We start from the raw sequence: 22,223 nt of genomic DNA, 5'->3' as shown, positions 1-22,223 counted from the left end.
GTGGGCGCAGACAGAGGAGAGGGGCCAGATCATATGGAGCGCTGGAGGTCGAGTGTGGAGGACAGAATAGTACTTCCCCATCCCAAGATGCCCATATCCTCATATGTCACCTTACATGGAAGAAGGGACTGGGAAGTGATTGAAGTAAGGATCTTGAGATAGGGAGAAAATCCTGGATTATCCAGGTGGATTGAGTGTAATCTCGAGATCCTTGTAACAGGAAGCAAAAGGGTCAGAGTCAGGACAGAATGGAAGCATTTGGGGGATGGGGGTGAGAGAGAGAGAATGAGAATGAGACAGCAGGAAAGGAGTCATGTTTTTTAATAACCTAATCTCAGAAGTGACACTCCACCCTTTCACAGCTAATTCCCTAAGTACAAGGGGAACATATTACACAGGGGAGAGAACACGGAGGGGAGGGTCTTTGGGAGCCATTTGAGAAGCAGCCTACTGCACTTAATAAATTATTGTTGCATAATCAGTATTAATATTCTACCCGTTCCCCCCCCACCCCCCGCCCCCGAACTTCTGCTTCTCTCAGCTTGAAGTTCTTTGGGCCTCTGATAACAATGTGTTCACTTTTTTCAGCATGACCGTCTTTGCCTGTGAATATAGAATACGATGATATAGATAGGCTTTTCCTATTTTATCTTAATATTTTCTAGAAATTTTTTAACTTTTCCTGCTCTTTGCATGGCATTTTTCTCTGCTATTGACATACTTTTTTTTTTTTTTTTAATGCATATTATTTGGTCATTTCGATGGGATCCTGAGTAGGAAAGGTGATACATTTGTGGTCTTGAAACTAGAAAGACTTGTTCTGTGTTATCAGGTGGCTCTTCCCTTTTTTAGTGGAACTGTTGATATTCCCATATGTAAAATATTAAGTTGATGGAAAAACTGTTCTTTTGCTCCTTCAGAGAGTTATCTTTACGTCTCTGAGATCCAAAGCTCTTTTCCCCTGGGTTTCGGTATTAATACTTTGTTTTAATTGGTCAGGGGATATTTTAGTCTAATTTCAGAGTGGTAGAGTTTGACAGATTCTCCAAAGGTTGAATTCAATTGCTTTGTGAATTGTGACTTGCCTAAGCTATGCCTAAACTATCTCAGTAATAATGTATTAACCTTCTGACTTTTACAAATAATCAGATTTTATACACCTTTCAGTATGAGCTACTGGAGAGAATCTCTTTTTAGTATATGTGCTGCCGAAGCGAGCACCACTGGAGATAATCTTCAAGCTAGTAGAAAGACATAAACATTTTACAATTCCATTTTTGTAAATATGTTTTAACATACCTATATGATTCTAAGGACTTAATAGAGTGAAAAGTTGGGCAAATAATCTTAGAAAATTGAGGTTTTATTTTATTAGAGATGAATTAAAAATATTTTAACTTACACTTCAGAGACCTAGGATGTTTAGCTTTGAGGTGGTAGGAAAATTTGTTTTGGAACAAGATTAAAATGGTTAATTTTGGTCTGAATTCACACTGCCCACCTAGGGACCATCTTCTTATAAGCAAAGACATTACAAGTTTTTGTTTCTTACCGCCCAAGAGGTATTTGATTTTGCATGTCTGCAAAGCCTCATATATTAATAGCAGCTTTGTTTTCTATTAAAAAGCAAATCATAGTACAAGATGTTTTTAATAGAAAGATAAACATTTTGGGTAACTCTGCCAGAAATAGGAGGGAGAATGTTTTGCTGTGTTTTATATAAAACTTAGAGGGAGGAGAAAAGAATGCCATTTTTTAGATATGCTACAAATATGATTAGATTTGTGACAATTGCGTTAAGAGCATTAAAATATCCTAGTTGTGATGGTAGTTGTATAAGTAAATAACTTTTTATGTTATTATGTAAAGCAGAAACATAAAATAGCATTTTAGACAAAAATATGTGAAAGTAAAAAATACAAAATTGAGAAATATACAACAGTTTTGAAGCAATGCAATAAATAAAAGATGATAATAGTGGTCCTGGGCTGATGCCAAAAGTGCTTGGTCTGGGACAGTGTCGTAAATCGCCTCGGTTTAAATGTACTCATAGTTGCAGCTATAGGCAAGAAAGGCATTAAAGAGAGAACTTTCAAAAAATGTGAATGATGAAACAACATTAGGCGTTGAGCAAACTTAACTTTCAGGAAATGCTAAAACCTGTCGTGTTCTCTGTTTAACTCTTAAAAAGTATGCTACTTTTTTTCTTAACGCTCCTTGTTACCACTTTTCAGCCATTGAAATTATGGTTTTATTGAAAAGTACCATCTGGTTCTGAGAGTAACGGGTCTTACAAGCTTTAAAGAAAGTGTGCATAAAATGAAAAGTGTTAATATTGCTATGCTAGAGGCATGTAATTCACTGTGAGTGGTGCAGCCACAAAGGAAAGTCACATTTCCCTGTATTTGTTACACATACTCAGAGTTCATATATGGCGGTGGTTCTCAAAGTATGAACTGTGGGCCCATGAGGGTCCCTGAGACTATTTCGGGGAGTCTGAAAGGTCAAAACTATTTTTGTAATTACGATTATGATGTTGTTTGCGTTTTTCACTGAATCCGCATTTGCATTGATGTAGAAAAGCAATGGTTCATTAAACTGCTGTTGCTTCTCACAAATCAAGGCAGTGGCACCAAGTGGTATTAGTTAGTATTACTATGTTCTTTACCACCATGCACTCACAGTAAAAAAAGCCAACAAATGCCAGTTTTAATTAAAAATATGCTTGATGGAGCAGTAAAAATTATTAATTGCATTAAATTGGAACCATTGAGTATATGTCTTTTTACTCTAAAGTCTTTTTAATATGGAAGAAATGAGAAGTATTCAGAAAGCACTTTGCTGCATATCAAAGGGAATTAAACTAGCTCCTTTTTTTTTTCATGGGATAACTTTCTTACTTAAAAGAATGACTACCACAGAAACTATGTTTATTCAGATTGAATGGTGTTTGGAAGACAGCTCACATGATCAAAGTGAGCCTGTCACTTCAAAGACAACAACCAACTGTATTGATGCCAGTAATAAAATTCGAGCTTTCAGGCAGGTATTAGAATTTTGAAAAAATTGTATCTGCTCCCAGAGGTTGCCAACTTCCCAGTACTTAAAGACTTTTTTGGATGAAATCAGTGGTGATATTAACAAATGGGATTTTGTTGTTCTTGCCGTACCATAAAATGCATAAACATTTGGAAAATCTGAATAACTCAGTGAAACACTATTTTCCAAATGACCAAAGCATGATATTACAAAATCATGCATGGGTAAGAACGCCATGTTGAGTGCAGGAGAGACCAGTGATTGTAATGTAATATGGAGTGTGGAAAGCTCATTGATACGGCTTCAGAGTCCACATTACAGCTTAAGTCTAAAAACCTACCACCTGTAGAGTTTTGGTGTAGCGTCAGTGAATAGCCACAATTAGTTAAAACGGCTACTAAAATATTACTCCCTCTTCCAGCTACAAGCCTCTGTGAGACTGGATTTTCTTCATTTCTTCAACCAAAGTAACATATCCCAATAGATTGAATGCAGAAGCACATAGGCGACTCCAAGCTGTTTTCTTTTCAGCCAGAATTGAAAGATGTTTGCAAATTTGTAAAATAATACAATTCTTTATCGAAAATTTTTATTCTGGAAAATATACGTATTTCACATAAAGCATGTATTTTAACACATTTTAAGTAAATTAATAAATTTTAAAAAATTAGTTTTAATGTCAGTGCTACAAATATCAAAATATATAACCCAAATAAGAACTCTTTGAGGTTCTCAGTGAATTTTAAGAGGATAAAGGGATTCTGAGACCAAAAATGTTTGTGAGCTGTTGGTCTGTAGTACTCTAGTCAACGAATAGAACCACTGCATGCAGATAAAAGGCAGTTTTAATTTTTCACTAATTGCTGCCCCAAACTGTTACATTGAAACTAGCTTTTTAAATCTCAAACAAAATTTCTCACAAAGTCTGTAACTTCCAAGACATTTTCAGTTATTCAAAGACCAGTCAAAAACTCCTTTGTCATATCTCATTTATTTTTATTTTTTATTTTTCTGTCGTATCTCATTTAAATCTTACCACTTCCATTCCCTAGTGCCAGCTCAGAGTAGCGGAGTTGATGGGCACAGTGTGTTCTTTCCTTCCTCCACCTACCATCTCTTAAACTGTGATCTTAGAATGTTACTAGCTGGCTTGGGATTGTAAGATTCATGGGTCTATTTATCATTAACTAATTAATAATAATTATAACTTTTGAGCTATTTTATGAGCCTTATTAGACTATGAGCTAGGGATATAGTAGTGAACGCTAGGGACATTTTCCCAAGTCTGTAAATTTCATTACCTAAGTTGGGGACAGGCCTAACGAGGTAAATGCAATAAACATACAAAGTCTGAAAAGGATGATGAACAAAAAGAATAGGGAGCTAACGGAAATATAATGGCGGAGTACTAATTTTGATCAGATAGGACAGTTGGGGAATGCATCTTTGGATATGTAACATTTGAGCTGGGCCCAAAGATGAGCGTGGGCATCCCCAAGACCAAGGAGCATTGCAGGCAAAGAAAATGCCTGGATGTGGGAGGGACCCTGCTGGCTTGAGGAGCTAACACAAGGTCCCAGTGGTTGGAATCTGGGGGAGAATGGCTCGAGACAGAACCCTGGAGGGGCCGGATCTTCTGGGTCTTGCAGGGCGAGTGACTTCCTAGTATACTAGCAAGCATACACTTAATCTCGAGTGCAGCAGCAAGCCACCGGAGGGTTTGAATGAGGACGTGACGGCCAATTTATGGTTGCTGGGGAGTTGCTCTGTGAGTGAAGTCTGGTTCCTGTCTAACACTCATTTTCCGCAGTCGCGTTGGAGTGCATGCCACATCCCCTGACCAGCTCCTAGCTCGTCTCGGAATTGTGTGTTTCCTTTAACATAATTTTGGATTGTGGGCAAATTACTGTAGTTGATAACAGTGGCAGCTAGCTTCTTGTGGGCTTTGAAATCGTTATGGTTGCTCTTTTTTTTTTTTTTTAAGAAAACTTCCATCTAGTCGTTACACTTTTTCCTGCGTGAGGGTTTCATTCTCATCCCCAAGGACAGAACTTTCTCCTTTGAGAATGGGGTGACCGGAGTGGTGGATGCTTTAAGACAAGTGCCTTTAGCCTGTAGTAATAAACCCTTAGATCTAGATTTTCATCACAAACTGCATTCTGCCTGGAAATCTCATTGGATGTCTTAGGTTGATCTTGCGTTCTCTCCGTCATTTGTCTCTTGCTGTGGGCAAATAAATTTCTGCCTTTTCTGTGACCACTCAGGCTTTCTTAATCCTGCAGCCACTGCCTTTGTTCAGGTCTTTGTCTCCTTTTCCTGTGACTGCCTTTGAAGAAACGTCAAGGGGGATGGCGTTTAGTTTAGTTGAGTGTCCCGCAAACGTGCATATTCTCTACTTGAGCATAGATAAAGTCCATACTCTGCTTGGACTTTATTTTTAGGCATCAGTTGTATCTAACGTATGTGCCATGTGTCGTAGTCGGGGAAACTACCATGTCTTGTCCATAGGGTTAACAATGTACGGTGTTAGAATCAGGACATAAACTGCCATTTATTGGGTATCTTCTATTTTCTAGAGAGAGTGTGAAGCTCTTTTAATGGTCATTTTGTTTAATTTTCACAGTAACTTACCTACATAGTACTATTATTATCTTCTAAATATGGGCAAACTGAGGTTTCGAAAGTTATCTTGGTCTTTTTAGGCAGCTATAATAATATACCATGGACTAGGCGGTTTATAAACAACAGAAATGCATTTCTCACAGTGCTGGAGCATGAGAAGTCCAAGATCAAGGCTCCAGCAGATTTGGTCTGGTGAAGACTTGCTTCCTGGTTCCTAGACAGCCACTTTTTGCTGTGCCCTCACCTGATGAGATGTGGGAGGGAGCTCTCCGGGGTCCCTACTGTACAGGCACTAATCTCATTCACGAGGGCTCCACCTTCGTGACCTAATCACCTTCCAAAGGCCCCGCCTCTTAATGCCATCATTTTGGGAGTATAGACGTCACCATATGAATTTAGAGAGGAAGATGAACATTCAGTCCATTGCAAAAGTTAAGTAAGTTGTCTAATGGCAAGTAAGGGGCCGAACTGGGATTTAAACTCAGATATGTTTGAATTCGAGGTTCTTAATAAATTATATTGATACTTTATTTTTTAAAAGCTGCGACAATGTTATCAATTCTTCCTGTTTACTGTTCTTTGTCCTTGTCCTTTTCCCCATGTGGTAGCAGTAAAATCTCTAAAACATACGGACCCGTATGCTTCTCTTTGGGGACAGCAAGGAAATCAGCAGCAGGAAGAGTATATCCAACTTCACAGCTGACTTGGGAACAGAGATGGCAGTGTGGCTCCTGAGAGGACATGGAGTCCATCGGGCCTGCACACAAAAGAAGGCAGGCCGATGGATCCTCGCTGAGCTCTGACAGGTCCCTGGGATTTCTTAGCACTGCAGTACGATCCTCTTAACTGGTTTCCTGTTTCCTGTTCTCCCTCTTCCCCAGTCTGGAAAAAAAAAAAAATGGAAGGAAATACAAATCGGATCTTGTTTTTCCTCTTTAATGGCTTTTTTTTTTTTTTTTTAAATTGGATAAAATTTACTTTCTCTAGAATATTGTTCAGGGAGCTAAAGGAATCTGATCTGTGGAGAAGATTCTTGGACATGATTTCAAATAGAATTATTACACTTTAACCAAAATTAAAAGGTTGATGGTTTTGTTGCTTTCTATAATTTAACTTAAGCCTGAAACCTGTTTTTGGTTTTTATAACCACATGTTAAGGCCATGTCCCTTATAAGAATTATCCATCTCTATAGAGATGTTGCAAACAGCCCGGCCTGAACTAAAGGCAAGGTTACTGGTTGTTCCTAGTGGTTCCCTGAGGAAAGGCCTTTTTCTCCCCCTTTCTGGCTGTGTCATTTGAGCAAAGTCATGGCCTCAAAGCTTTTTTTTAACTATGCTTGTGAGCACAGGTACATTCATAAACTACATAACACAGAGAAGAGTCTAAAGATAAAAGCATTATGTCTGTTTTAACCTGAAAATATAATTCCAAATTAGGTGATTATTTTTAACTTAAAAAAAAAAAAATTCATTAAGATCAGGTAGAAGCACCGTCCAAAATAAACTCACAAACCAAATGTACGTAAGAACTCCTGAAAGGTGAAATATAAAGGTACCTAGAAACCTCTTCCTGTAAGCAAAATGTGATTCCCCACTCTACCCTTTATAATAATATTGCATAAAGGAACTGGATGCTGTCTTGGGAGACACCAGAATTAATTTACATTAAAGAACCAAGCTAGCCTTCTGATTCCTACAACAAGTACTTAGAAATACTGGGTACAGAATTGCAAACATTCTTTTAAATGTATCTATGCTTATAACAAAGTAAGGCAAACTTGAGAGTAGACAGAATGCTGTCCTGGTGACTTCTTAAGCTATGTTGCAGCTGTGTTGGAAGGACTGGCCAGAGATGGGGGTGGAGGGCGCTCCCTCCCTGACATTTATACTAAAGTCACAATGGGGAATTGGTGCGCGCGCGCACACACACACACACACACCAGCTATTTTCTAGGGTTACTCTGTTAGTGAATGAGAAGATGAGAAAAATTTCAACTACCTTTCTAGGGAGGTGGCAAAGAATCTGGTCTGTCTCTTCCTGAGATTAGGTAGGAACACAGAAAAAAAAAAGTCTAGTTTAAGAATTTGTAACCATGAACTAGTTGGTCCATAGCTTGGGGTTTGAGTTTTTTATCCACAAACTCCAGGAATCCTTACTGTGAAAATAGAAAAGTGACTGGTGATATTTGAAGGTCACCCATTAAAAGCAAATAAAAAATATTTCTGAAAAGCTATACCATCACCCTAGGACTGGCTCATATAACACCCCACAAAAGATTCACTAACAACTCCAAATTACAAAACATTTGAGAAAAATAAAATCTACTTTCAGCTTTAGTCAACAGGTACCACAAATAGCAAGTTTAAAACCTAAGCACTCTATATAGTAAAACAACCTTATAACCTAAGTATGTTTAAAATGATATAGGACATAAAAGAAGGCCTCAATCATGAGAAAAACACTTGAGTGCTAGGAAAAGAGAAGAAAGATTTGTAAAAAGCCATATTTAAACTACAGGAATAAAAAATATAGTCACTTAAAGAAAACAAAATTCTGCATAGGTCTCTCAGAGATTAGACTCAGCTTAAGAGAGCAAAGTGAATTGGAAGATAGATTTCAGGAAAATTCCTAGAAGGCAGAGAAATAACAAGGTTAAGACACATTAACTTGGTTTTTCATGGAATATGGAATCCTAAAAGCCTTGTGGAAGAATAAAGGGCTAAGAGGTTTTGCCTTACTACATATCAAGAGTGTATATAAAAATATAGTAATGATATTGGCTCAGAGAGGTGAATCAAGGAACAGAATAGAGAGCCCAGATACAGACACTTGTATGTGGGAGTTTGATCGATGTCAAGTAGTATTGCACACCAGTGGGAAAAGCATAAATGGTGTTATCTTTTTGGAAAGTGATAAAGTGAGAGCTCCTTGTGGTGTGAGTTAAGACTTCAGCATATAAAGTAAAACTTAAAAAAAAAAAAAGACACAGGAGAATCTCTGTATTACCATAGGATAGGAAATGTTTTCTTAAATAAAATGCACAACAATAAAGAAAAATATATATCCGTGTATGTTAAAAAAAACTTCTGCTTGTCCAGGGCCACTGTATTATTTAAGGTAAGGGGAATAATTGACACAGTCCAAGAAACGTAATAGTTAAGAGACAATAGAAGTTAATTTCCCACTTAGTAATCATTTAGAGGGATATGCCAGATTGATGTGTCACTCTCCTCCATAAAGTATTTTGGGGACCCAGTTTCCTTCCATCTGGTAGCTTTGCTGTCCCTTAAGGCCTTGTCTTAATCTGCATCCAGCTGGCAGAATGGGGAGCATGCGAGTTTCCTAAAGGTCTCAGCCTGGGAGTGGCACTTAGAACTTACACTTACATTTCATGTTTGACAGCTAATGTTCCTTAACCTAACTGCAGGGAGGAGGCGGAAGGGTGGGCATTATAGCAAATGCGGCTCTTGACTAGGCAGCTTCTTTCTAGCTACTGTGGAAGGGGACAATTGGTGTTGGGGAGCCGCTATCTCTGCCTCAGAAACTATTATGAAAAGACAAGTCCTAGACTGGAGACGATAGAAATTAAAACCATAGGGAGATTCAGTTTCATATCCATTTGATCGGCAAAATGTCTGCGAACGCAAGTCTTAGCTAGGGTGTGGGGACACAAGAAACACTTAAACACTTGTAGGCGTGTCCGCCAGAGTGCAGGCAGGAGTATGAAAGGAATGTGAAAGGGTATGCAGTAGCAAAAAGTGGAAACAACCATAGTGTTCCTCAATTAAAAAATGGATAAGTAAACTGCTGTTAATATGATAGACTATTATTCAGCTGTTAAAAATGAACTAGATGGACATTTATCAACCTACATATCTCAATATAGTATCGAATGAAAAATTTAGTTGTAAAGGAAACAGTATCATTTAAGTACACTTCAAAAATAATAGCATGTATTACACACACACACACACACACACACACACGTATGAAAATGTGTGTGGGACCATATCCAGTTTCAGCATATTTTTTTTTTCCCTTGAGGAGGAGGAGGGAGGGATGAAAGGATGGGTCTTCAGTCATATCTTTTATGATTTATATCGCAAGATCTCTGAAGCAAATATACCAGGTTAATATCTCTTTAATTTTGATGCTGGTATGCAGTTTGTCACATTTTCTTTCCTTTTTTATATGTCTGTTTAAAAATAGAACTTTATTAAAATGTTGCAAAAATTTTAGAAGTTAGAGAATGGTGCACTACATACAATGAAAACAAACAAACAAAAAAAACCCACATGAAAGCCGCTTTGTAAATTCCTTATTATTAGAAGCATTTCATGACTGAAGGGCAAAGATGAAAAGAGGGAGTTGAAAGTACGTGATTTCACTTCTGATTTTACAGTTGGGTAGAGAGCTAGTCCTTCATGGTCTTAGTGCCACTAGTGGCACAGGTGGCCCGATGTTTTCGTCCTATACTAAGTACTCTTAAGCGAGTACTAAAGTAATGGCAAAGATTAAATTGACAAAAACCTCTTTCTTCTCAGCTGCTCAACTAAGGAATAGTGAATGAAAGAGGAACAAATAATATTTCAGCTTCCTTAAATAGGTCAACTGAAGTTTTCCCTTTGTATGATGTATGTCCTTTTCTTTCTTTCTCAGGTCACCTTTCTAATAGCAAGGTTAGAATTACTTACTCTCCTGCTGTATTTTGTCTCTGACCCAGAGTATCTTTCTTCTGGAATGGGTGCTTATTTTACTCAATATTTTAGGAATGAATAAACTCTGATTAGACTAGTTTGCCTTTTCTTTTGTTTTCCAATAATTTGTGTGATGCACATGACTGAAGTGTGATGTATGGCCGGGTTACGTAAAGATAGAAGGAACAAATTAAGGTAAAAACAAAAATAAATATTAGAAAGCAAAAATGGTAAAACTAATAAATCTAAAAGGTGGTTCTTTGAAAATACAGTAAAATCAATATTAGCTCGCTAATGAAAGGAGAAAATAGAGGAGGTATAAATCACCAAATAAGAAATGGTAATGGAGAAAAATGTACACAATACAAGAAATTCAAAGACTCCTAAGAGACTGTTTGCTTAAGTAATTTTTTTTAAAGCTAGATAAAAAGAAATAATTTTCTAGGAAATAGTATTTTCTGCAATTGACACTTGAAGCAGTAGAAAAACCTAAATGGAGAAATTGCCATAAACCAGCCAGAAGAAATAAAGAAATTTGGGGGATAAAGCTACCCTCCAAAATGTATCAGACTCAGCTGGTTTCTCAGGGAAATGTTATCAAATACTTAAAGAAGAGATCATTCTTGGAGCATATAAAAATACAGAAAGCTTTCATAGTTTTAAAAATAATGAAATGACTATAACATTGATATTAATACCCAATAAAGACAGGACCAAACAAACAAAACCAAAATACAAATGCCAGCCTCAGTTGTGAATCTTGATGCAAAAATTCTTCATAAAATATTAGCCAGTGAAATTCCATAGCACATTAAAAGAATAATCCATCGTAATCAAGTGAGGTTCATCGTGGGAGTGCAAGGATGGCTTAGTATTTGGAAATCTATCAATAGAATTTACCAAATTAACTGGTCAAATAAGAACACAAAATGTTTGTCAATGCTGAAAAGCAGCTCTTGAAATCAAACATCCATTCTTTTAAAAAATTCTTGATAAATTTAGAATATATGATACTGATTTCATGTGATAATATGTATCTGTGGCAAAGGAAAGCCAGATTTTATCACATTAAAGGTGGGAACGGAACAAGGATTTCAACTCTCAATGATTCTATTAAAGTTTTTCTTTTTTCTGGAGTTATTGGCCGTGAAAATTAACCAAAAGAGAAAGGTTAGTGGTCTAAAACTGGAAAGGAGGACATACAGTTAGCACCATTGCCTTCACTATGCTTGTTGTTTTTCAGTTTTAAATTTTCCCTTCATTGTCCCTTTTTTCTTTTGAGCTAAAATTATTTTTATCCTTTTGGAGAAAGGATTAAATTGTTCTTTTTAGTGAGGGTCCCAGCCATTAGAATATTTTTTTATTTCTACACAACATAGTGTATAATTTCCAGCTCATCTTGGCTGTCGTTGTATCCAGGGATCTTTTAATACTCAGAATTCCCTCTTTTCTATGTATTAAATAAAGGAGGGAGATGGGTGTGTGTTGTGCATGCGTGTGCGTGTGCACGCAATGCCACTTTTAGATTGGGTACTTTTACCTAACATAGAAGAGATTCAAACTGCTGAGCAGTTATTTCAGTACTTTTTTATGCTCATAATAGAAGACAGGAAACGGATTTTACAGCCTTGGTTTACTTAATGTCATTCCAGTAACCGTGAGTGGGTTTTTCAGTTTCAATGCCTCTACTCATCACCGAGAGGTTGAAAACAAATGATCGCACTGGGACTGGTTAAGCCTTATTTATACTTTTGTTATTGAAGCTTCGTTTAAAACGATTTCTACTGTACGTGTACTTTTTAGATAATTGGCACCAGGTTCCCTTACAAATTTTAAGTATTTATTTTCAAGATGTGTATAAATGAAGGTAATTACATATTTCCTATAAGAATCGGTTACATATAAAAATGATTTTTATTTTAACTGCCTCTTTCTGATTACAAATATAATGATAGAAAACAAACCCTTAAGGACACATACTTTCGACTATACTATTTAGGGCATAAATATGTGTGTATCTTGAAATGTACATGCATTTTGAAATGTACGTTATTTCTTAATAGTGTATTTTAAATTTTTTGGCATGCTCTTGTTAAAGATCTTACTTTTGAATAATTGCATAGTTTTTATAGGAAATGAATTTAACCAGAGCCTCCCCTTCTCTCCAGACTTCTTTACGCCTGTTTCCTTTCCTCAACTCCTTCCACTTTTGCTTTCTTCTTGTTGTTCAGGTAGAAAAATGAATTGTATCCCACCGCTGAATCTTCAAAGGGACGTGTTTAGTTAAAATGAGATTTTGCAGATTTGGCTATACATGATATTTAGTAATAGATGTTAGTTTGCCTTATTGATGATTAAGCCATGTCTTTGGATATATATTTTGTCTATTGGATTCCAAAATGTTTCCATTCAGGAAAATTTGCCAAATTATATCAGAGTGAATTTTTTTTTGAGGTGGGGGGGGTAGTTAAGAGGGAAATTACAGAGTGCATAATATAAAGCTATGCCATGTTATCCAATATGAAAGCCACTAGCCACCTGTGGTCATTTACATTTAAATTAATTAAAATTAAATGACAGTTCGGTTCTTCAAGCATACTAGCCACAGTTCAAGTGCTCAATAACTGTATATGACTAGTCCAAATTACATATTGAACAGGCAGATTTAGAATGATTTCAACATCCTCACAGAAAGTTCTCTTGAACAACCTTGGCATGAAGTCTATACATGTTACCTGTTTATTGTATTAGAATTTAAAATTCATTTTGGTTTTTAAATTTTCTTTTCTGGTGTTAAGCAGAATTTGTCAATATTTCTGGAAACATGAACAGCTCAAAATTATTTAGAGTTTTACTTTCCTACCAGCTTAATTTTAAAAATTATGTATAAAAGTAAAAAAACATAACATAGGGTTGCCAGAGTTTGGAAATCTCAGAACATTTAAAAAATTCTTGATCTAGTACAAAGGCCAGAGGTCGGCAGGGGAGCGGTGGGCCGTTGGGTAAGAATCTAGAGACAAGATGATATAGAAAGAAGAACTGACTCTTTTTAAAAGCCACTCAGAGGAAGCAAATGAAGTGGAGAAATAATGTATGTGGGGCATGTAATTTTGGTTATAATTATAGTATTAGTGTAAATGAATCTAGAAAAATTAGGAGCCATAGGAAAGGAAAAATAAGGGTGGAGAGACTGAGAGGAACTGTCAGTAATCCTGTCTTAATTGAAAACAGTCACTACTCTGTCACATTTCTATCTAGCCTCCTTTCTGTGTCCTACAAACAGATCGTATGCATTCAGTGGAAGAGATCAGTGAAGAACGCAGACAAGATGTGAGTCTGAGAGTCAGGCAAGCAAAGTGACAAAACGCTGTGAGGCTGAGCCAGATGGCCCGGGGTTCAAATCCCAGCTCTGTCATTTACAATTTGTGGGACCACAGCAAGTTATTTCACTCCTGTGTACCTGTTTACCTGTAAAATTTGGGATAATGGTGCCATCTACCTCCTAAGGTACTTGTAAGGATTAGAGTATTAAAATATTGAACTCATGGAAGACTGAATTACTGATAGTACTGATAACTATTATTAGGTAATCTAGGCACATGATATCTAGTAAGTACAAGCTTCTATATTTATTACTGCAGGGAAGCAGACATATAAACAAGTAGTTGCAATAAAGTTATGAGAGAGAATGTTCAGTATTCCATCATAGTATATGTTGAGGTGACCTCATTCTTGATAAGTACTTAAGCAAAATTAATTTAGCTCTTAGGATGGTTGGTTTTGTTTTAAATTATACTGTAATAATGTTCAGATCAAACCTTATTCCTTATAAAGCTGTATTCTTGGAAATTTGTTTATTACTTGAATGTAATAAATACTTAACAGTTCTAAGATATTAAGAATTTTGCCCTGATGATTCTGGGAATATCATAAGTGTCAAAATTCTTTCCCTGATGCTTTGCATTATGTACCAGGTTGCCAAAAAGGTAATAGAATTTCCTCTTAGCAGTAGCATTAGGATATTCAAAATATAATCTTTCCAGACTTTTTATATGAGAGTATGGTTTGCTTTGAGTATAATTAAAGAGTGTATTCCTTGATTCCTATTAGAAACAGGAAATTGTGAGGTGCAGCTGTTTTTCATATGTAGCGGGGGGCAGTTGGTCAACTATCAATAAGAAGCTAAAGTAGATTTTCAAGTATAAAATTTAAGTGTAAGAGCGGACATACATTCAACAAGTGCTGACAGTTTTGCATTCGTCAAACCATCTTTCACTTTTTATCTATAATACTAGAATTTTAAAGGAACACAATTTGTTTTATAATTCTTTAAAGTATATTCTTGCCTTTGAGTTTCTTGGGTAATGATGATGGGAAATGAAGTCCCCAAATTATTTTTTATTAATGTAATTTTGCTTTCCAGTGTGGAAAATTATTTTATTTAAGCTAACTAGTTATAAGAAATGTCGCTAGTTAAGAGAAGTCCGCTTCTTTTTTCTTAGAAACTTGAATTTGGGAGGAAAAGTTGGCAATTAAAAAAAGAAGAAGAAGCAGTGAAAGGAACAGCGTGTTGTTCCCGGAGTGCTGGCACACAGGGCCGACGGCGCCAGCTTCTTCACCCTTGGTGGCGGTTGATACCAGACTGCCCAAACGAGGCTGCCAGCTTACTGCTTTACTTTAATCATAATGTATGTTTTTTAGCAGGAATATATACTACAACCAATACTTGAAGTATTAAAGCGCTACGTTTTAGAAATTAAAGATTTTATAAAGCTAATGTTTGTTGGGGGGAACAAAGGTGTCGTTTCTAAGTGGGTTTTCTTTGCTGATGATTTTTTTTTTCCATTCAACTTCATGTTATAAACACTGGACCATCCTCATGGATGAATTATGTATGCATGTTTGTCATCTATAGGTTCATAGGAACATATACTTTTCGTTTAGAATATTCGATGGATTGGCTTCTATCGTCAACGATAAAAAATGGTTAAATATCTCAGATTGTTTGTCAGCAGGTGAACTTATATATGAATTTGCTATTCTTTCAGATTCATGAAAAACTTCACTACTATGAGAAGCAGAATCCCGTGCCCATCCTCCATGGCGCGGCAGCCTTGGCTGATGATGTAAGTAAGTGTGTCCTTTCTGAGATCATTGGGACATGTCTCCCACCCGCCGGGCCACGGCAGAACTCATCCCAGCACAGACAGATGTGTGCGATCCTATGCGTGAACACCAGAAGTCGCAAATATTTCTGAAAGCCCTGTCATCACTGAGCTTACGCCGATGTTATGCTGATTTTCACTCACTTTCCTGTTCGAAAATTTTGCCTGTAGATACCGTCTTGTTCTACCTTAGTAACTACGCAATAGAAATTTTAGGCTGTAACTCTCTGGGGAGAGAGAAGCTGTCAGCTATTAGCGTTTGGAGAAAGTCACAGACAAGAGGAATGCTTTGGAGAGAGAAAGACAAATGAGATAGCTCTATTGCTGACAGTACTAAAAAAATGACAGATGCTAGTATAGGAATGAGGCATATGAAATACATAAAAAGACAGGATTGTTTTTAAAATGGATTATAAAGCATAGTAATGATTTATGGGTATTAGACCTTTCCAAATTACCTTCATAACCAAAAAATAAATTTTAGAAGCAGTTGGCATTGATGGAGTAGTTAATTTCCTGTAGCTATAATTTTATTTTCAATGTGGGGGAGGGAACTAACTTGCTGTTTCTTGCTGTTAACTTTCGGACTCGGATGAATTGAGAGCACACCTGGATAAACTATAAGGGACACTAAGCTAGACGAGAAATATGGTTAGTGTGAAGGCTGATTTTAGTGATCTCCTGGAGCTTATTTGTTGCTTTTTAAGTTTAAACTTTGTTATGATAAAATGTAATTCAGTTTAGTAAAATACCATGGCTATAAGAGTAATAAAAAAAAATTGACCATGTTCAGGTATAGTTTACTTGATACACTTTATATTCTAATTTAGAAAATAAAGCATATGTAATAAATTTCCAAGCTGTATGGTATTTGTTTAGTCCTCAAACTTTTTGCCTTCCATTTTTATCTACAAAAATTACAGGTTACAAGAATGTTTCAACATATGTATTTTATGAGGGAGCTTACCTCTGCATTATAGAACCAAAACATTTAAAGTGAAGATGAATAAAAGTGTAGATATAGTTCCACAAAAAGCTGCACTTGCCACTTGAGAAAGTCTTAAAAACCAGTTTTTAAAAATTTACTGTCGAGGGTTTGGGGAAATATTTGTTTATAAAGTGATGAAATCGTACTACAGCAATATCGCTTTTTTAAAAAATTAGAGACTATTAGTAAATATGGTAAAACGGCATTTTGGAATTTATCAGAAAAGTGCATTGACATGTTAAAAAATACCGTTACATATTAAGTGACCAAAGAGTGCAAAGAGCCCTTTGTGACTTTCTGCAACTTAATTTTGTAAAAATGTTACCTTGAAAAAGTAAAAGCACTTTTCAAAATGTAATCGATGAATATACTGATTTTATTTTTTGTGCATAATTTATATTATGTCTTTCTTTTAGAGAAAAGTACTTTTCCAGAGATAAGAAAATTTTTAGCTTGATAGAAACATCGGGGCAAATAGAAATTTAATCCAATGTTTTAGAAAGGTTTTTAAATGAAAATATATACATTGTTTGACTTCTGTATTTCTTATTTCATAATTCTAATCTTTTTTCGAGTCTTGCTTTTCTTATGAAAATTATGTGATCCTTCCTATAATACAAAATTGAATATAAATTCTGATAGGAAGATATCTTAATGAAGAACATGAGGCAGGTTCAAAGCTCCAACAAATCCTTTCTTTAGCTACAACCAGCAAATGAGAATTCTTAATCATTGTAAAGGACAGTCAGCGTTTTTGGTGCTGAGTAGTTGTCAACCTGTTATAAGTCATTTTATGATTGACTTGGTTTATATTTAACAGACTTCTTAGTCTGTGTAGGTAAACATAATAAAAGTTTCAGACTATTTGTTCTATTAGAGGCATTCTAGTTCTTTTCACCCAGGCTCTGAATAGCAAGCTACTGTGGGTTTTGGGAAACCTTGTGGATTTCACCACCTCATTCAGCAGGTCCTCTTCTCTTTTCTCTTCTCTCTTTTCTTCTCTTCCTCCTTTCCTTTCTTCCTTTCTTCTTCTCTCTCTCTTTCTCCCTTTCAAATTGAGTCAAAGCTTGATCCAGTCCTTTTTACAAGTAGCCCTTTGTCTGCACGCTAAACCCCATTCGGTAGATGAAGTGCTGGGTTTGCCCTCATTGTAATAAATCAGAAGATGATCTGACTGATTTATGCTCAGCCAAGAGCCTGGGCTAGGATCTGGCCTACCAAGGGCCTAAAAAGAAGAGCAATGATTGATAGTCTGTTTTCCTTCATGCCGACTTCTCCTTAATCACTGAACAGTAGCAAGATAGAATCGCAGTGGTCACACGTGGAACTACCCAACGCTCTCACTAAGTGTTCTTTATGTCAATGTGATCTCTCTTGCAGCTGGCCGAAGAGCTTCAGAACAAGCCATTAAACAGTGAGATCAGAGAGCTGTTGAAACTGCTGTCAAAACCCAATGTGAAGGTGAGGACGTGCAATAAATATCTTCCAAAAGGGCCACTTTCCGAGACTTCAGATGAATTTTGTTTCGAGCATCAATTTTCAAGTAAATGTATTTTTAAAAAGCGCATAGTATTTTAATAGTCTAACTCTCATTAAGGAAAAAGAGTTGAGCTTTTGATGCTAATGTTGTGACATTACAAAATACTTTAGTTGAGAAGCTCAGGATTTAATTTGGCAGACATAATGTGGCTTCATGGTTATTTTCCTTTTAAATGAAGTTACAAGTACAGAATACAGAACCTATTAGTGATTTGGTTTAGCTTCATTTTACTTGGCTAGTTAATGGTATTCCAATATATTTGACAACTATATCTATTTTTCTGTTGGATTATTTCAGCATTCCTTCCCCCCACCCCGTCTCCTATCCCTGTATCAGTTCATGTTATAATACATCCTATAGTTTTGCAGAGCAGTGTTTCAGCATAAATACCAATAAAATATCAGTAGACAAATTCAATTCTCCTTGCAATTTTCCTCCCATGTTTTGTCACTTATTTTTTCCTCCAATGTGATTAGTCAACAAAAGGCATTCTGAAAATGTCCTTAATTCAAAGATTCTTAGTGCACTAAATCCCAAAACTTATATGTTTTGGACTAGACACTACTGCAGTTGTATGTAAAACATTGTCCATGAGTCAAAGTTACATATAGATTACATAATTATGTAATTAACATGATTAGTTAAGCATACGTGGACTGTTGGATGAAAATTTATGCCTAGATGCAAAATTGCTTTCTACCTTCCTTGAATAATCTCCACTGGAATGTTATCTATGGTCTTAAATTGATATTCAAAAAAAGAAAGATTGTTTTAAATAAAAGATGAAGATATACATGGACTATAATTTCTAACCCCTATTTAAGTACACGGATATATTGCTGTAAAGGGTAAATGGATTATGATTAGTAATATGAGAGTAATTAACTTGTAAGGGTACAGAGGAGGCTGGTTAAATTTTAGTTCCAAAAGAATAAGGATTGCATTAGAGCAGAATAGTTGCTTTATGTTAAAGACAAAGTGTGTGGAAAGGTTAAGAGCTCAGAGTAGGAGATTCACAGTCAATGCTCTGAAAATTTCATCAGTTGGTCTTAGACTGTACATAAGAAAGCGATATTAACCAGAGCATTTCAGGTTAGCTGCGATAAGTTTGTTAACTCCTTTCTGAGAAGTATTATCTTGGTTTGAGTATTAGAAATTCCCGACCAAAACAAAACATGATTTTGGTGTTCTGTTCAAGTTCGTTTGAAATGAAATAGCTAATAACAGCAAATATACTGGATGGAAACTGGCATTTGACTTGAGAGGCAGATATGATTTTAGATGGCATTATACACTGCCATTCAAAAAAACTTTATACTTGAATACTTGAACTTTATCATAGCAAAAATTATTTTAGAGGAATAATTTTATTTTTCATACTTACATAGCAGTGCGAATAAAGCATGGGTGAGAAGTCAGCTTGAAAGGTGTATATTCAGGGAATAATTTGTAGAAGGTGGGTAAGATTGCAGGCACATGATGTTGCAGTTGGCAATAACTTTTTCTAGTTAGCCAGTCTTGGGAAGAAAAAACTTTCTTTCCTTTTTGACCTAACATTTGACATTGCTTTCCTTGAAATCATTTATATTAACTGTCATCATTTTGAATCTCACTTTTATAGGTATTACTTTAAGAAGCGCAGCCCCCAAATAAGTTTTATTCTATTTCAGAATACGATCACTGCCCACTTTTTGTCCTGGGAATGAAATAAAATATTTGCTTTTTTTTTTTTTTTTAAGCAGAATCAAAGTGGTACAGTAGAATATGACATATATACATGAATTGTTAGTCGAACTGACAGTTAAAATATGAAATATGAATCCTGGGGTGTTAATTTGAATATTGTCTTTAATTTTCACTGGATAAAGAAAGTATTTACTTTTAAAGATTGCTGTTCCATTTTAAATATTCAATTCACAATAATACTAAAAAGAAACCTGAGGTGTACCTCCAAAATAATAATAACTTTTTAAAATACACACAGATGTATACAACCAAATATGTAGCCACTATGGGAAGGTAATGTATCCCACAGATCTGCCAACTCTTTTGAAAAGTTTTACAACTTTCTTTGGTAATTTGTAAATGTCACTGGCGTCACATCTTGATTCATTCATTCTCATGTGTTTATTTAATGCCTACTCTGTGCCAGGCTCTATAGATACAACTTATAGAAGATATACGTAGATTAATGAAGGTAATAGGAGAAATTCTGGGTAAGAAAAGGGCACGTGTGGAATACAGGAGTAGTGCTAAATCTAAACTTGGGTTGTGGGAGAGGTCTGGGCGGGGGCAGGGCAGGGAGCGGGGAGGAAAACTTTCTGAAGGAAGTGGCATATAAGTTGAGATAATCAAAAGGGAGAAGAAGGGAGAGAGAGGGAGGGAGAAAGAGGAGTCAAGGGTAGGATGTGAAAAATAAATGTTTTAAATAGAGTGAATAGTATGTGAAATCCCATAAAGAATATAACTTGTCAAGTTTGAGGTTGTAAAATAAGTTCACTTTGGCTGAACAGTTGTTTGTGAAAGACGAGGGGCAACAGTTTAGAGCTAGGCAGCAGAGCCTTTGATTGGGGTGGTGGGGGATACGCATCCCTGTTTGCCCAGGATGGTCTGGTTTATGCCTGAACTTCTGGCATTATGATTGATAGCCTCTCTTTCAATTTCAGTTGTTTCCTTATTTAGATGATAAATTATGTGGTCACCCTAATTGTGAGCTTATTAAAATGTTTGGATTTCATTCTCAGAGCAATGGAAAGCCATTGAAAGCATTTAAATAGGCAAGCGACACAATCACTCTGATTGGAGTATACAGAACAGTTACTTGGGCAGGAGTGGTGGTAGGGTGGGAGGAATGGAATCCAGAATGGAGGAAGGCCAGTTGAGAGCTCGTAGAAATAATTCAGGTGAAAGATAATTGTGGCTTTAATGACAGATGTGAGGGATGGGTGGAATTGGATGAAACTTCAATACATGGTGTTGGTGAAAGCGGTTAATCATTGAGAGAAAGTAAGAAACTCCCCCTACTGGAATGAATTCCAAGTAGATTAAAGATATAAGTGTAAAAAATTGAACCATAGTCATGGAATAGAGAAGAAACATTCACAGCCTTAGGGACAGATACACACACACAGAAAGTTTTAAGGAATTCATAAATGAGGTTACAAGGAATTATTTATATAAACAGCTATCTTTGTCTTTGATACATTGTGATAGTTTATTACTTTTTTTAGAAAGTCCTTTGATACTTTTAAAAATATACAGAAAAAAAATTTTGATAATACGTAATAGTATTTTTAATTCAAACTATAGAGTAGGAGCCGCTGTCCTCATTTCTTTATTAGGGAATATGAGCATTGTTTTTATGCTTAAAGACTTTTTCTTCTGTGAACTGTGTTCGTATACCTTTTCAGGTAACTTCTTAATTGGCTATATTACCTTTCATTCCTTTTTGTATACAGAAATATTACATATACATTTTTCCATTATAAATAGGATAATATAATGTGCTACTTAATGTTTTCTTGTTTTCTGGACTTTTAACATTTGGATATTTTGGACTTCTCTTTGGATCAGCATAATTACCTACTTAACATCCCTTAGAGGCGAACATTTCTATTGTTTCTGCTTTTCTGCTATTTAAACATTACTATACCACACATCTCTTGTATATTACAGAATTTTATTCAGTGAATAATGTTGGGTTAAAATGTTTGTACATTTAAAATTTCGATAGTTATTGACAGCTTGTCCTTAGTAATAATCTAGACAGGTTCTCTCAATGTACAGTGCCTTCAGTACTACATATGAAGGGCCTTTTGCTCCATGCCCTTGCAAGACCTGTTCAATTAATGTTCTTTTTTTTAGCTATGCTAGTTGATCATCACTAGAATATAAATCAACACTTTTCCTGTATAACTTGTTGCCCTCTAGTCTTCAATAGTTAGAAAATGACTCATTACATAATAGTAGTCTCATCTGAGAACTGTCAAAGATTTAAAGATTACACTCAGTCTTTAAATCTTTGAATTGATTGGTTAGCTGCCCTACACAAAAAAATAAAACAAGTATTCTTAATAATGTCTACAAAATCCAGGCTTATTGTTCAGATCTTAAAGTCCAGGACAGAATAACAAAGTTAAAACGAAAGAACAGATGGTGAGAAGAAAAATGT

The 22,223-nt window shown here is 35.8% G+C and overlaps 1 protein-coding gene across 1 annotated transcript in view; it reads left to right on the top strand.

The window, feature by feature from the left end:
• The window catches only part of MPP7 (membrane palmitoylated protein 7), a 221,545-nt gene that overhangs the window by 124,905 nt on the left and 74,417 nt on the right, over nucleotides 1-22,223 (top strand). The window contains exons 4-5 of the mRNA XM_015598746.2: nucleotides 15,408-15,485; nucleotides 17,893-17,973. Coding sequence (XP_015454232.1) covers nucleotides 15,408-15,485; nucleotides 17,893-17,973 — 159 coding nt within the window. The remainder of the gene's footprint in view (nucleotides 1-15,407; nucleotides 15,486-17,892; nucleotides 17,974-22,223) is intronic.

This window comes from Pteropus alecto, unplaced genomic scaffold (genome assembly GCF_000325575.1).
Source record: "Pteropus alecto unplaced genomic scaffold, ASM32557v1 scaffold269, whole genome shotgun sequence".
NCBI classification, from domain to species: Eukaryota; Metazoa; Chordata; class Mammalia; order Chiroptera; family Pteropodidae; genus Pteropus; species Pteropus alecto.
Note: the sequence above shows the minus strand (reverse complement) of the source record. Positions and strands in the feature narration are given on the sequence as shown.